General features: G+C 35.9%; 1 protein-coding gene across 1 annotated transcript in view; it reads left to right on the top strand.

Moving 5' to 3' along the window:
- Window positions 1-15,210, top strand: part of MED13 (mediator complex subunit 13) — a 105,666-nt gene that overhangs the window by 30,993 nt on the left and 59,463 nt on the right. The window contains exons 4-8 of the mRNA XM_021704562.2: window positions 1,555-1,700; window positions 2,705-2,902; window positions 4,348-4,542; window positions 5,094-5,256; window positions 5,441-5,551. Of these exons, the coding sequence (XP_021560237.1) occupies window positions 1,555-1,700; window positions 2,705-2,902; window positions 4,348-4,542; window positions 5,094-5,256; window positions 5,441-5,551 (813 nt within the window). The remainder of the gene's footprint in view (window positions 1-1,554; window positions 1,701-2,704; window positions 2,903-4,347; window positions 4,543-5,093; window positions 5,257-5,440; window positions 5,552-15,210) is intronic.

Here is a 15,210-nt window from a genome sequence, read left to right as displayed (position 1 = left end):
TATACCTCTAGACCTTGATTAATCAACTGTAGACAGTATCTACTCATTCTCTACCATGAAAGATAAGATTTGCTTTATTAGTGATAGTATTGTCAGTTTTTCTGGTTATCTTTTTAACTTGAGTGATAAGCTTAAATTTCAGTTTCTTGATTTTTCTGTCAACTTCGGACAATCTTTTGGCTCCCTTATATATAAAATGAAGAAATTCTCAGCTCTGTACCTCTTTCTGACTTTTTATTTTCCCACTTTTGTTAGCTACTTTTACTGTAACTTTTTTGTGTGCTTGACTTGTCCAGAAATAATTCAAGAGGGCTTATAGATAGATACAACAGGTTTTTAGTTTATTAATGGTTACATTTTAAAGAACTGGTTCTTTAAGACAAATACTTCTTTTTTAAGATTTTATTTATTTAACACAGAGAGATAGAGCAAGCACAGGCAGGGGAAGGGGCAGGCAGAGGGAAAGGGAGAAGCAGACTCCCGCTGAGCAAGGAGCCTGATGCGGGCTCCATCCCAGGACCTTGGGATCATGACCTGAGCCAAAGGCAGCCCCTTAACCGACTGAGCCACCCAGGTGCCCCAAGACAAATTCTTTTTTTTTTTTTTTTTTAAAGATTTTATTTATTTATTCATAAGAGACAGAGAGAGAGAGAGCCAGAGGGAGAAGCAGGCTCCCCGCCGAGCAGGGAGCCTGATGTGGGACTCGATCCCAGGACCCTGGGATCATTATCTGAGCCGAAGGCAGACGCTTAACCATCTGAGCTACCCAGGCACCCCCAAGACAAATTCTTAAGATAAATGTGTGGAAAAGAAATACGAGTGGATTCTTCTTACTGTACAGTCTCCTCTTCTAGGCCATTTGACCTTTCTATCCTAAGGATCGTTGTGCTTTCCTCTTGGGAACTTTTATTTTCCCAGCCATATCTAAATTTCATAAGATGTTCTGCTTTGCATATAGCTTCGATTCTAGGATGCCTTCAGTTGTAAGATCCATCATTTCTTTAAAATAACTTACTATTGGGGGTCAGAGGAGGGCAGTACATTAAATGCTTGATTGATTGAATGTAGCCCAATTTCAGAAATAATAAAATGAGAAAATATAATTGTATTTAATTTCTTAATTACAAGGGAAAATAAACAAAAATTAGGTCATCCTTAATTCGATTGCACACCTAGATTTTTTACACTCAATTTAAAAAAAAAATTGAAACTACTATTTTGGTAGACTACCCTTTCCATTAAACCCACTTCCCCTTTACCTTTACTTATTTTGGTGGCTGTATTATAAGGGTATGTGTGGGTGTACCTAACTTGTTTACTGATTCCTCGATTTGCAGCTTTTTCTACTATAAACAGTGCTGTGAAGAACATTTCTTAAAACTAAATCTTTGCTTATATCTGTGATTCCCCCCCCCCTTCAGATGATGAAGTAGAATTTCTGGGTTAAAGAAAAATGTGCGTTTTTGTAGTATAGCTTCTTAATAAAGAAAAGCAAGTTAACTTATATTTTGGCTATTAATCATCACTAAAATACAACTTTTTCTTCTTTATTAGTGAACACTTGTCCTGCTCTTTCACCTTTTTCTTGCATGGAGACAGCAATGTTTGTACCAGTGTGGAAATTAACCAACATCAACCTGTATACCTTCTTAGTGAAGAGCATATCACCCTTGCTCAACAGTCTAATAGCCCATTTCAAGGTAGATTATTTACTGGCTTAGATATTTGATCTCGTATTGTTTCAAGAAAACTCTTAATTGCAATTGGTAATTTTAAATTTTGGTACTAATGAGATTTCCCATGATCATTAGCCTAGTGATGATTCTGATGTAGTTTATTTTCTTCTTCCAGAGTTTTAAGTCAATGAAATAAGTTTTTTAATACAAATATTTTTTAAAAAAATTCTTGTACATGAACGATAGCATGTTTTAAAGTGTTCTTTTAAATAACATTTAGCAGATATATAGGTTTATGTTTTCAAGGTCATCTTTTGTGTCCAGTCACATAAGCCATTTTTAACGTTGGAACACGGGGAGTTTGATATTTATACAAGATTGTTGATTTGTTTTTTTTTTTTTTTTTAAAGATTTTATTTATTTATTTGACAGAGACACAGCGAGAGAGGGAACACAAGCAGGGGGAGTGGGAGAGGGAGAAGCAGGCTACCCGCAGAGCAGGGAGCCCGACGCGGGACTCGATCCCAGGACCCCGGGATCATGACCTGAGCCGAAGGCAGTCGCTCTACCGACTGAGCCACCCAGGCGCCCTGTTGATTTGTTTTTAAGGACTGACAGGGTGTTCTTATTTTAATTCTAACCCTAGTATTTACTTTTTAAAAATTACATGACAGTACATAATAAAAGTACTTAGATTTATACACACACACACACACACACACACAGTTTTTCCTCAAATTGCTTTTTCTTACTGGAAATCAAGAGAAATTGAAGGATATACATATAACCCCACTCATGTTGAAATTCTAACCCTGTGAGATTTTTTGGGTGGACAAAATTTTAAGATTTTATAATAAATATTGTGCTTTATCTTAACAATAATGAAGTATAATAAATTTTTCTCTGAAATGACTGTTAAGAGTTTCCTTTTCTTTTTTAGATTGCATTACTTGTCAGACTATTCAGTGTGATCTTATCTGGTGTACCAGTCTTTAGTTACTTACTCGATGTCTCTTTTGGGTCTCTAGTAATCTTAAGCCCATTTGGACTAAATGGCACTCTCACAGGACAAGCATTCAAGATGTCTGATTCAGCTACCAAAAAATTGATTGGTGAATGGAAGCAATTCTATCCTATCTCATCTTGCTTAAAGGAGATGTCTGAAGAAAAACAAGAAGATATGGATTGGGAAGATGATTCTTTAGCTGCAGTAGAAGTTCTTGTTGGTATGGATTCTGAGTATTAATTTTAAGGGAAAAATATGTGACTGTGTATTAGATTTTGCTGAATAATAATTCCAATACTTTAGTGGCTTTCAACAGTAAGCATTTATTTCTTTGTTTTCTCCTCACATTACATAAGGGCTACAGGTTGGTTGTGGTTTGGCTCCTTGTATCTTGTCATTCTACAACCTACATTCCATGATTACCCACTCTCTGGGACATGCTGTTCTTATAAGAACAGAGGAATAATAAGGACTGAGTGTAACTATGTAAGTGTATTTAAAGCTTCTGCTAGGATATGATGCATGTTACATCTGCTCACACTCCATTAGACAGAACTAGTCACTTTGCCATGCCAAAGTCATTGGGGCAAGGAAATATATACCACCTAGAGGTAAGCATGCTAAAGGTGGGAAGAAGATAACTGTGAACGAGTAACATTTAGAAGCTGGAAAGTTGACAACCTGATACGTAGTATTTTAACATTTGGTGAAACTGTTGCCTCTGATAATTTTTAAAAGGTAGAAAGTGCACCTAAAGAACTCATGGCTTTGATCTGCTCTGCCCAGGTCAGCTCTTTTCATATTGGCTCTTCTCTGTGTCTTCTCATTCAGGGACCCAGATTAACAAGGTAAACTATATTTGGGACATGCTCATCTTGAGGGAAAAGCCAGGAATAAGAGGCTGCACTGATCTTGCAAGCACATTTAAAGCTTCTGTTGGGATCTGGTGTATATCATATGCAGGTCACACAGCCAAGCCTAAGAGTGGAGTGAATAGGTATACTCCATGTTAGAGAGATGGGGGAGGTGTGGGGAATGTATAATTGAGCAGATAATTAGGATTAGAATCTGCAACGGTGTTTAATAGAATCATGTGGATGTTATATATATGAAGATTGCCTTATTCACGGGTTGTTGTTGTTTTTCTTTAATAAAAAGAATACCAGTATTGAACTTCAATAAATACCTTACTACCAGGGTAGTTGTGAAAAAACCAGAAACAAAACACAAACATATATTAGGCTTTCAGTAAAAGACATGTAAAGAAGAAAGCAGAAAATGGTCCATAATTCTAGTGTCCAGATTACCTTTATTAAACTTCAAAAAAATTTAAAAAGTAATATCCATTATAGTTTGTCAAATTTACAAATAAAGATTTAAAAGTAATACACTCTCATGATTAGAAAATCCAAAAAGAGAAAGCTGCTTGCTTCTAAGTCTCTCACTGAAGGTTACCACTAAAGGTATTAACATTTTCTCATGGTTTCTTCCAAAAACCTATGCCAAAAGGAGCATATATTTATAAAAATACATTAAATATATTTTAATTTTATTTAAACAAATATGATAGTATGTACTTTTCCATTACAGTACTTTTGAACAAAACTAATCCCACTATAGTCACAGTGGTAATTTATTTTCTTGTCCATTATTTTTTCCTTTCAGCTGGTGTCCGAATGATCTACCCAGCATGCTTTGTTCTAGTCCCTCAGTCAGACATTCCTACTCCTAGCTCTGTGGGATCCTCTCACTGTTCAGCTTCTTGCTTGGGTGTCCACCAAGTGCCTGCTTCCACAAGAGATCCTGCTATGTCTTCAGTTACTCTTACACCACCTACGTCTCCTGAAGAAGTCCAAACAGGTATCGTATTAATCTTTTTCATTAGCACTAGTTATAAATCTGTTGTTCTGAATATATCAGCACTTAATTATTTTGAAGTAATTTCCATGTATACAAAGAACTCTGTCATCCAGATTTCAAAACAGTTAGCATTTGTTCCATCCCCCTCTCTAGATGTATACATTCATTATCATTGGCCTTTTTCTGAACCATTTGAGAACAAGCTGCAGACACAATGCCCCATTACGCCCAAGTACTGAGTGTATTTCCCAAATTTAAGAACACTCTCCTATATAACTACCATTTAATCCTCAGAGTCAGGAAGTCAGCTTTGATATAACACTACCATCAAGTTTACATCCTGTTCGGATTTTTTGCTTTCTGTATTTTAAGTAAAGTAACGTTTTCTGTCTCAAAATATATGGAGGCATACCAGATAGATGTGGAGTACAAGTACATTGTAAAACAAATTAAGCAAAAAAAAAAAAAAAAAAACAAACCCAAACCCAAATAATGTTACTTTAAATGTCCTTTTATTCTCCTATAGCCTATTCTTTTTTGTTTGTTTTCAGTTGATCCTCAGTCTGCCCAGAAGTGGGTCAAATTTTCTTCAGTATCTGATGGCTTCAGCTCTGATAGTACTAGCCATCACGGTGGGAAAATACCCAGAAAATTAGCAAATCATGTGGTGGATAGAGTTTGGCAAGAATGCAATATGAACAGAGCACAGAACAAGTACGTGTTTTCATTTTCAAGTTTAAAATATTGCATGTTGGTACTTACTTGTATATAGATACTTAAAGTATAAAAAGTCATTTGTATGACTTTAAAAATCTGATTTTTTTTTAACTTTAATGCTTTATTCATGGTTATAGAAAACCTTATGAATTCTAAAGAATTTTATAATTTCAAATCTTAGGAGGAAATATTCAGCTTCATCAGGTGGTCTGTCTGAAGAAGAGATACCTGATAAAGTAGCGTCCTGGGATTTTGTTGAAGCCACACAAAGAACAAATTGCAGCTGTTTGAGGTAGTTTTTTTTTTTTTTTTTTTCCGCAGTTGATTGATGTCTATATATGTGTGTGTGATAGCTTCTTATGCTATTGAATACTTGGGTCTTACTTTGAGCTAGCTTACCTAAGCACAATGTGTGAGGATTTTTTTCAAAAGAAAATTTGAGGGGAAAAAAAAATTTAGTGACTTGGAGCTGATTATAGAAGTACATACAAATGTATGCCATAGTCTTTACACAGTTACCAGAGCTGAACTGTTGAAGGCTTGGTTTTACAGCTAAATAAAAGAGAATTTTATACTGGATTATAGTATATATAGTATCTATAAGGTAAAAGGCACACAAGTCTCTTGAGAAAAGAGTTCATAGATGGCACTGTGCCTGAGAAATTTCTCCCATAGGTTCTTATAAAAAAGGTGATATATGATACGCTAGATGAAAATTTCTGTAATCCTTTTTATAGTAAATATGGTATTAGGTTTTACGCAGCAATTTCTTATCCTTTTGGGCAAAACTATAGGGAAATGTTGAAATAAGATTCAGAAAGTACAATTCTACAAGGGATTGAAGCTGCACTGTAAAAATAAAAACTTTCTAATAGATAGTATTGGTTAAAGATTGGTAGAACAATGGATGAACTTGGAATGCTTTCGGCAGTTTTATTTCTATATTGGAGACTTTGAGATTTGGCTGTCAGAGGCATTCAGATTATATTGCCTAGGGTTTTATTATTTTATTCTAAAATGAAAGGTAGATCATATACTTTTGCAATCTTGTAAACAAATAATAGCACTGACATCCCTTACCAGAACTTGTGAGCTAATAGTTGGTTACTCTTTTGTCACAGATGTGAGCCAAAGGAATGGAGTGCCTGTATGTTAGGGCCAAGGTTTTTCTTACATTAGCTTTGTTTGATTGAATACAGTGACAGAGGAGCACCTGGGTGCCTCAGTCGGTTAAGCGGCTGTCTTTGGCTCAGGTCATGATCCCGGGGTCTAAGATCGAGCCCCACATTGGGCCCCTTGCTCTGCAGGGGGGTTCTGTTTCTCCCTCTGCCTCTACCCCTGCCTGTGCCTGTGCTCTCTCTCTCTCAAATAAATTAAAACTTAAAAAAAAAAAAAAAAAAAGAATATAGTGACAGACTCTCAAGTGTTCTGGTTTGTTTTTGCATAGGTTAAATGTACTTACATAGATTCTTTGCATTAGAGACCATATAATTTTTTAAAGTCTGACAACTGTGTTAAAAACTTGTCTGTTGCTGATACATTGGAATAAAAATATAGATAGATTAGCTCTTGTTTAATAGTTTAAAATAGTTAAACACCATAGCCACTTGGACAGGGGGGACCCAAACCTAATCTTCAAATGTAGAACTCTATGATGTTATTTGTCTGAGACCAGACAGCAGCAACTATGATCCGTTGGCCAAATTTGGTTCACTGCCTCCTTTCATATGACCTGTGAGCTGAAAATGACTTTTACATTTTTAAATAGTTGGAAAAAATCAAAGAAGAATATTTTGTGACATGTGGAGAAACTTAAATGAAATTCAAATTTTAATGTCCGTAAAGATTTATTGGAACAGAGTCACATCTGTTCATTTACATGTCAACTACTGCTGCTTTCACAGAGTTCAGTAGTTGTGACACAGACTGTAAGGCCTCTGGAGCCTAAAATATTTACCATCTGGTCCTTTATAGAAAAAGTTTACCAGTTCGTAGTCTAAGATAAGTAGAATGCTTAAATGAAACTAGGCTTTTCTTTCCATATATTGACATTTTTATTAAGCAGTTCTTTTTTAGTTCCCTACCTAGACTTTTGCTTTATTCTTTTTGAAAAAGATGCGAGTTTTAAGTATATTTGTTTAAAATGGTTTTATTTATTTTTAAGATTTTATTTATTAGAGAGAGAGCATGAGCAGGGGGCACGGCAGGGGGAGAGGGAGAAGAAGGCTCCCCACTGCGCAGGGAGCCTGATTTGGGACTTGATGTGGGAGTTGATTCCGGGACTTTGGGATCATGACCTGAGCCGAAGGCAAACACTTAACTGACTGAGCCACTCAGGTGCCCCTAAAATGGTTTTAGAGGAAGACCCTCAAAATGCATATTGGTAAACATAAGTTTAAGTTTAAATTCTTGGTTCCTAAGCTGAACTTTTACTTTTCAAAACTTATTGTGTCTCATATCTCCAGAAATTCCTCCCAGGTATAGAGATCTGCTATAATGAAATTTTGTATAATCTATACATGTGACTTATTTTGGTATATTTGCTGTTCTAGGAAATAATACAGTGTTTCTGATCATGTACTTTTTTTTTTCGTTATTGCATTTTGTACTTCTAATTCCTCCTCCACTTCCTTCAAACCGGGTTCTCTTATTTACTTCTTAAAGAAGGCTTAAAATAGATGTTGAGCCACCATGAGTATCATCTGCTGCCATAGAATATAGGAAGTAGGGCACACATTTGATAACTTGACTGTGCTAGTCAGCCAATTTGCTGTCAGATCTATCCCTGCCTTTTCGCTACTCTGTTCTGTATTGCAGGGGATTACATTTCCTAGGCTCCTTTGCTTTCTCCATGTGTTTGTTGTTTCCCCCACCCACCCCCAGCTTTATTGAGATATAATTGATAAATAACATTTTGTGAGTTTAAAGTATACAGCATGATGATTTGACTAGACCCACTTGCTTTTTGAATTTGGTTATGGTAGGTGCTAAGAGAAGATTGGTTGATGAAATGAGGAGAGAAGCCAGCTTATTTCTCCACCCCTTTTTTGAGCAGCAGTTCTTTAATGGCCCCTTCTGTGGTCCAGCTTACCACTGAACAGATCCCACTGTGGTTCTAACACCATCCTAAGCTTCTTTGATCTGGTGATACTATTTCATCTTACTGCCCTTTTAGTTCAAGAAGTCCTGGAAGCTCTCTGCTATTGGTAGTCTGTGAGTTGCCTCACTTTCCTCTGTTTTTTTGTAACTCATTCTCGATAGTAGATTTAGAGGATTGGCCCCTGACTGATATATGTTGATTTCTCTTAGAAATCAATTTGAAGGGGCGCCTGGGTGGCTCAGTCGTTAAGCGTCTGCCTTCGGCTCAGGTCATGATCTCAGGGTCCTGGGATCGAGCCCCGCATTGGGCTCCCTGCTCAGTGGGAGCCTGCTTCTCCCTCTCCCACTCCCCCTGCTTGCATTCCCTCTCTCACTGTGTCTCTGTCAAATAAATAAATAAAATCTTAAAAAAAAAAAATCAATTTGAAAAAGAGGGCATAGTTACATAAGCAATTTGCATGAGTATGTAATGTATGATTTGAATATTTAAATTAAACAAATGGAGCTGAAGTTACCCTTGACCACTCTCAGTCTCTTTCCAAATGCTACTACCTTTCCCTAGAATTGACTACTTGCCAATTAGGTATTATCTTTCCATAGTTTTTCTGTAATTTTGTGTATGTGTTTTTCCTCTCAACACAAAAATATAATATGGATGTATTTGACAGCTTATTTTTTTCATTTAATGTGCCTTAGATCTTTCCGTTCTAGTTACTTGTAGATCTGCCATATTATTTTTAAAAACTTCTTGGTATTCAACCGAATGAAAGTACCATAGTGTATGTAATCATTCTGGGTTTGATGGACAAATAGGTTGTTTCCAAAAGTTTTTGTTTGTGTTTACTTTTAAAACAAAATAATACTTCTAGGACTATCAATTATTTATTAGATTTTTTTGAACACTTACTCTGTGATAGGAGATGTCCTAGGCTCAGATACACTAGTGAATAAGGTTCCTGCTGTTATGAAGCCTGTACACTAATGGGGTAGATAATTATTTAAAAAAAAAAAAAAAGAATTTTTAATCTTTTTAGATTTTAAGAGTGATGAGTGCTGGGGCACCTGGGTGGCTCAATCGTTAGACGTCTGCCTTCAGCTCAGGTCATGATCTCAGAGTCCTGGGATTGAGCCCCGCATCTGGGTTCCCTGCTCCACGGGAAGCCTGCTTCTCCCTCTCCCACTCCCCCTGCTTGTGTTCCCTCCCTCACTGTGTCTGTCTCTGTCAAATAAATGAATAAAATCTTAAAAAAAAAAGTGATGAGTGCTAAGAAGGAAAAAAATTAGGTGTGTGATGTGATACAGAGTTGTGGGAGAGGGGGCTATTTAAATACTTGTGAATTCAAAAAGATCCTACCAATTTTACTCCCACTTTTTATATATAGAAGTGCTGGTTTTTCTTGTGCTTTCACTGATCTGAGAACGGTCCTCAAAATTATTTTCTTTCTACTAGAGTAAGTGAAAAGCATAAAATTGTTTTAATTGGCTTTTTTCAATTATTAATGACGTTAAATATTGCATGTTTATTGAAATTAAGCTTTAGTGTGATAGAGTGTTCTTAAGAAAATTAGCACTTAGCAAGCTATATAAATAGAAAGTGATAAAATAAATTTCAAATGTTAACACTAAAATATTAGGAACTTTAATCAGTAGGAAGACGCATCTAAAGGGATCATTCGGTTGGATTTTGCTTTAAGAACACAACTTCTTTTTTAGGACAATTTCCCAAATTCCCAAGTTGAATTCTTTTATGAAATTCAGTTGTTTTCTCTAAAGGAGACTAGCTTTTTTTTTTTTTAAGATTTATTTATTTTTAGAGAGGGAGAGTGAGAATCCTGAGCAGACTTCCTGAGATCATGACCTGAGCCGAAACCAAAAGTTGGGTGCTCAACCGACTGAGCCACCCATGTGCCCCTAAAGGAGACTAGCTTTAAAGAAAGTGTCCATACTGTGTATTGTGTAAGACTGATGAATCACAGACCTGTACCCTGAAACAAATAATATATGTTAATAATAATTTAAAAAAGGCAAGTGTCCATAAAGAAGAAAGGGGCTATGATGTAATGTTACCACATTTTTAGAGAGCCACTGCTATTAGTATATGTTCCAAATTAATAGTTTCTTGCCCTTATAGAAGGGTAAATGAACCTATGGCTGTGTACTTTTCACATTCCTTATATACTTGGAATATAACCTAATAGTTCCCCTCAGATTATTGGAGATATTCTCTCTCCTTAGTGCCTTGCATAACTTGATTAATCTTAACTTTTGGTCTCATCACTCACTTATACTCTTAAAAATTATTGAGAACCCCAGAGTGCTTTTATTTATGTGGGTTACATCTATTTATATCTATTTTAGTGAAATTTTATTTATATTTTTAATTTGTTTTTTAAAGATTTTATTTATTTGACAGAGAGAGAAAGAATAAGTAAGGGGGAGCGGCAGGGAGAGGGAGAAGCAGGTTCCCCACTGAGCAGGGAGCCTGATGCGGGACACCATCCCAGGAACCTGGGATCATGATCTGAGCTGAAGGCAGACGCTTAACTGACTGAGCTACCCAGGTGTCCCATATGTTAGTGAAATTTTAAAGTTCTATTTAATTAAAAAATAACAAAAAACCCAGTACATATTAACATGAATAAAATACTTTTATAGAAATCAAGTATATTTTTGAAAGCAACAAAACCTAGAAGAGTGGCATTATTGTACAGTTTTGCAGATCTCTTCAATGTTTAGCTTAATAGAAGGTATCTGGATTCTTATCTGCTTCTGCAATCAATCTTTTGTGCATATTGTCTTAGTTGAAGTATGTGAAGAAAATCCAGCCTCGCATAGCTATGCAGGAAAAGGGAAAGAGTTTATTTTAATAGCTTTTTCAGGTAATAGTAGATGTGCTTTGATACTACACCAAAATTTGACAAGTGGTAGTTTCTTAAAGGTTAGTCTTAATGTGTAATCTGAAGCCCATATTAATCAAATTCTTATATTCCATAATAACTAGATGGATCTTTTACTTAATGCATGATTTTGTAACATCATTCATCATTTGGAAAATAGGAAGTCACTGCATTATGTGGATTCTTGAATGTTAGCACATTTTGTTGTATGATATAAAAAAAGTTGAATTTGTTAATATCACCAATGATCTCATCAGAAAAATCTTTTTAATATTGGGAAGTTGTGAAGCTTATTGTTGCAGATAAAATTTCCCAAATTCTTACTCTTACTTAAAAGCTCACATTTAATTATTTGTTCTTCCTTAAAATGACAAACTCATTTTGTTCATTTTTGAGACCCAAATAACCAAGTCTGCCAAATAACCAGATCTGAGGAACTAAGATTTATCAGTCAATTATTAGTTTTTTAAATGAAAATAGTGTTCCATGAAAAAATGGCTACTTTAGCTTGCAACTCAGTTATATAAGGACTTTCCCTTAAATCAGCTGTTGTTTTTAATATGGAGCAAAAATGCTTTATGTGTATTTTTTTTTTAAGTAGTTTTTATTTTTTAAGTGAACTCTGCAACCAAGGTGGGGCTAGAACTCATGACCCTGATGAGATCAGGAGTCACATGCTCTGCTGACTGAGCCAGCTGGGTGCCCCTCCTATTTCTTTACATAGAATATGAAAAGCTGTGTATGCAAAGATTGAACTTTAATAAAAATTACTCATTTTACTGTCTTTTGAAGGACATTCTTAAGTGAAACTGGCTTTAAAAAAAATTGAGTGTATGGTGGTAAAGGACACAGTTTTACTACTAATAGTACCACTGTTTTGATTCATGTTTGGTTGCCAATAGTTTTACTGTCCCTTGCTTTTGTAACATCATTGTAAATATCAACATAATGAAAAAGGCAAATAATGTCTTGATGCTATTATGATAATGGCTTGAACCCCATACAACCCCTGAAAGAGTCCGTGAACCATATTTTGAGGACTTTTGTAGTAGACACTAAAATATTTGAATAATTAATAAATGAATAAAAACTGTCATGGTATCTACTTATTCTTGCCGCCTTCTGTTTTGTTTTTTTCCGTTTTTTTTTCTTTTGCTTTTCTTCCCCTATCCTGCTGTTACTGTTGCCTATCATCCTTTTTTTCTTTTCTTTAGCTGGCTTAGACGTCAGATACTCTATTTTTACTCTTCTGTAAATTGAATCAAGCATTTATTGCATTTGTTTTCTGTCAAATCTAAAGTTAATCTTTATGTCTGTTTTCTTCATGGAACATAAAAGGACCTTTAGACACTTTAATCTTGCTCCAGTTATTTTCTCTGTTGTTGTTTTTTGCATTTTAATTCTACCTTGTTCTGTTGTGAAAAATTTCATACATGCAGAAAGGTAAAATTGGATCGTGCACTCTTATATAGCAGCCATCCATATTTACTTACTAAATTTGCTTCATTTAGACCTCTTCTTATTGAAGATTTGTAAAAATTTTAACATTTTATTGAACTTGGTTTATCTAAAATGATTATTTTGACGTATCAGTATAAAATTTTGAGATACTTGGCATCATTTTTTTCATGTCTTCAAAAACTGGTTTACATTTTACACTTGTAGCACATCTCAATTTGAACTAGACACATTTTGAGTTTCTAGTAGTCAGTGTGATTGTGGATACCATTGTTAGCATAAGTTTAGAAATAGAACTAGGACTAATGACTGGAAGATACAGAAAAGGGAAGTTTCTATTCTAAAAAAAAAAAAACAATTTTTTAACAGGGTGCCTAGCTGGCTTTTTGGGACTCTTGATCTTGGGGTCATGAGTTTGAGCCCCACACTGGGGATAGATTACTTAAATAAAAATTTTTTTTAAAAATTATTTTTTTTTTAACAACTGGAGCTATTTAACAATGGGATGCATTTCCTTATAAGGTAATGTGGGCCTTGTCATGGAAGTATTCAAAGGATGTTCAGAGAAGGGATTATTCTACATTGGAATAAACTACTGCTTGTTTTTTAATGACCAATTTTTTATTAAAAATTCTTTAAATGCTAAATTTGAATTCAAGTAATGCACATGAAATAAAATTAAAAACTGAGTTCCCTCTCCTATATATCTTTATAGATCTGCCTGCTTTCTTTCATACAAATGGAATCATGCTATGTATACTGTTTTGCAACTTGCTTATTTTGATAAACAGTAATCGTGGGTATTTTTCTGTTAGCACATATAGACCCCACTCTGTTTCTTTTCTTTTCTTTTTTTAAAGATTTTATTTACTTATTTAATTGACAGAGAGAGAGAGAGAGCGAGAGAGGGAACACAAGCAGGGGGAGTGGGAGAGGGAGTGGGAGTGGGAGAGTGGGAGTGGGAGAGAAGCAGGGTTCCTGCTGAGCAGAGAGCCCGATGCGGGGCTCGATCCCAGGACCCTGGATTCATGACCTGAGCTGAAGGCAGTTGCTTAACCAACTGAGCCACACAGGCCCCCCCCCCCCCCCAGTCTGTGTTTCTTTTAAGTTTATACTACTCCGTAATACTATGAAGATATAATACTTTATTTCGGCATTCCCCTATGCTGTACTCTTGCTGAAGTGTTTTTTTTTTTTTAAGAGATTTTATTTATCCATTTGAGAGGGCAAGAGACACAGAGCACGTATAAAATTTTGAGGGAGGGGCAGAGAGAGAGGGAGAAGCAGACTCCCCGCTGAACAGGCTCAATCCCAGGACCCTGAGATCATGACCTAAGCCAAAGGCAGGTGCTTAACTGACTGCGCCACCCAGGCACACCTTGCTGAAGATTTTTAAAGCAAATCTGAAGTATCATTTCACTCCTTCAGTATGCAACTCTATAATATTTTAATTTTTATAAATTATTAATATTTTCTTATTTTCTTACATAACTATAATTCCATTATCACACCTAATAAAAAGAATAGTATTTTCTTAGTATCATCTCATATCCTCTACAGATTTGTCTCAGAAATGTCTTTTTGTAGTTGGTTTGTTTGACAAGGATCTAGACAGGGCGTATACATTTGGTTGTTAAGTCTTCTGGGTCTCTCTTGTAATCCCCTACCCCATTTTTATGCCATTGACTTGGTTGGAGAAGCTATGTCAGTTATCCTGTGGAATGTTCCTCATTCTGGATTTCTCAATTTGTCATATATTGTAACTTGTTCTTTTAGTGCCATTTAATTTCTTCCTTTATCTGTTGCATTTCTGTAAATAGAAGTTAGTTCTAGAGCTGTGCTGTCCAGTCCTATCTATGTTAGTAACCACTAGTGGCTATTTAAAGTATTTGGATTTAAATACACTTAAAAATTCAGTTTCTCGGGGCGCCTGGGTGGCTCAGTTGGTTAAGCGACTGCCTTCGGCTCAGGTCATGATCCTGGAGTCCCGGGATCGAGTCCCGCATCGGGCTCCCTGCTCGGCGAGGAGCCTGCTTCTCTCTCTGACCCTCCCCCCTCTCATGTACTCTCTCTCATTCTCGCTCTGTCAAATAAATAAATAAAATCTTTAAAAAAAAAAAAAAAAAATTCAGTTTCTCAGTTGAACTAGCCACATATCAGGTCCTCAGTAGCCACTTATAGAACATTTCCGTCATTACAGAAAGTTTTGTTGGACAGTGCTGATCTAGAGGCTTAATGCATTCATGTTCAATTTTTTTAAATTTTATTTTATTTTTTAATTTTATTTTTGAGAGAGAGAGCACATGCGTGAGCCGTGGCAGGGATGGGGGGAGGGAGAGAGAGAATCTTAAGTGGGCTCCACGCCCAGCACACAGAGCCTGACACAGGGCTCAGTCTGAGGACCCTGAGATCATGACCTGAGCTGAAATCAGGAGTCAGATACTCAACTGACTGAGCCACCAAGGCACCCCTCAGGTTCACTATTTTTGAGGAGAAT

This window comes from Neomonachus schauinslandi, chromosome 15 (assembly GCF_002201575.2).
Source record: "Neomonachus schauinslandi chromosome 15, ASM220157v2, whole genome shotgun sequence".
Taxonomy (NCBI): domain Eukaryota; kingdom Metazoa; phylum Chordata; class Mammalia; order Carnivora; family Phocidae; genus Neomonachus; species Neomonachus schauinslandi.
The sequence above is the reverse complement of the archived record's forward strand: the minus strand, read 5'-3'. Positions and strand labels throughout refer to the sequence as shown.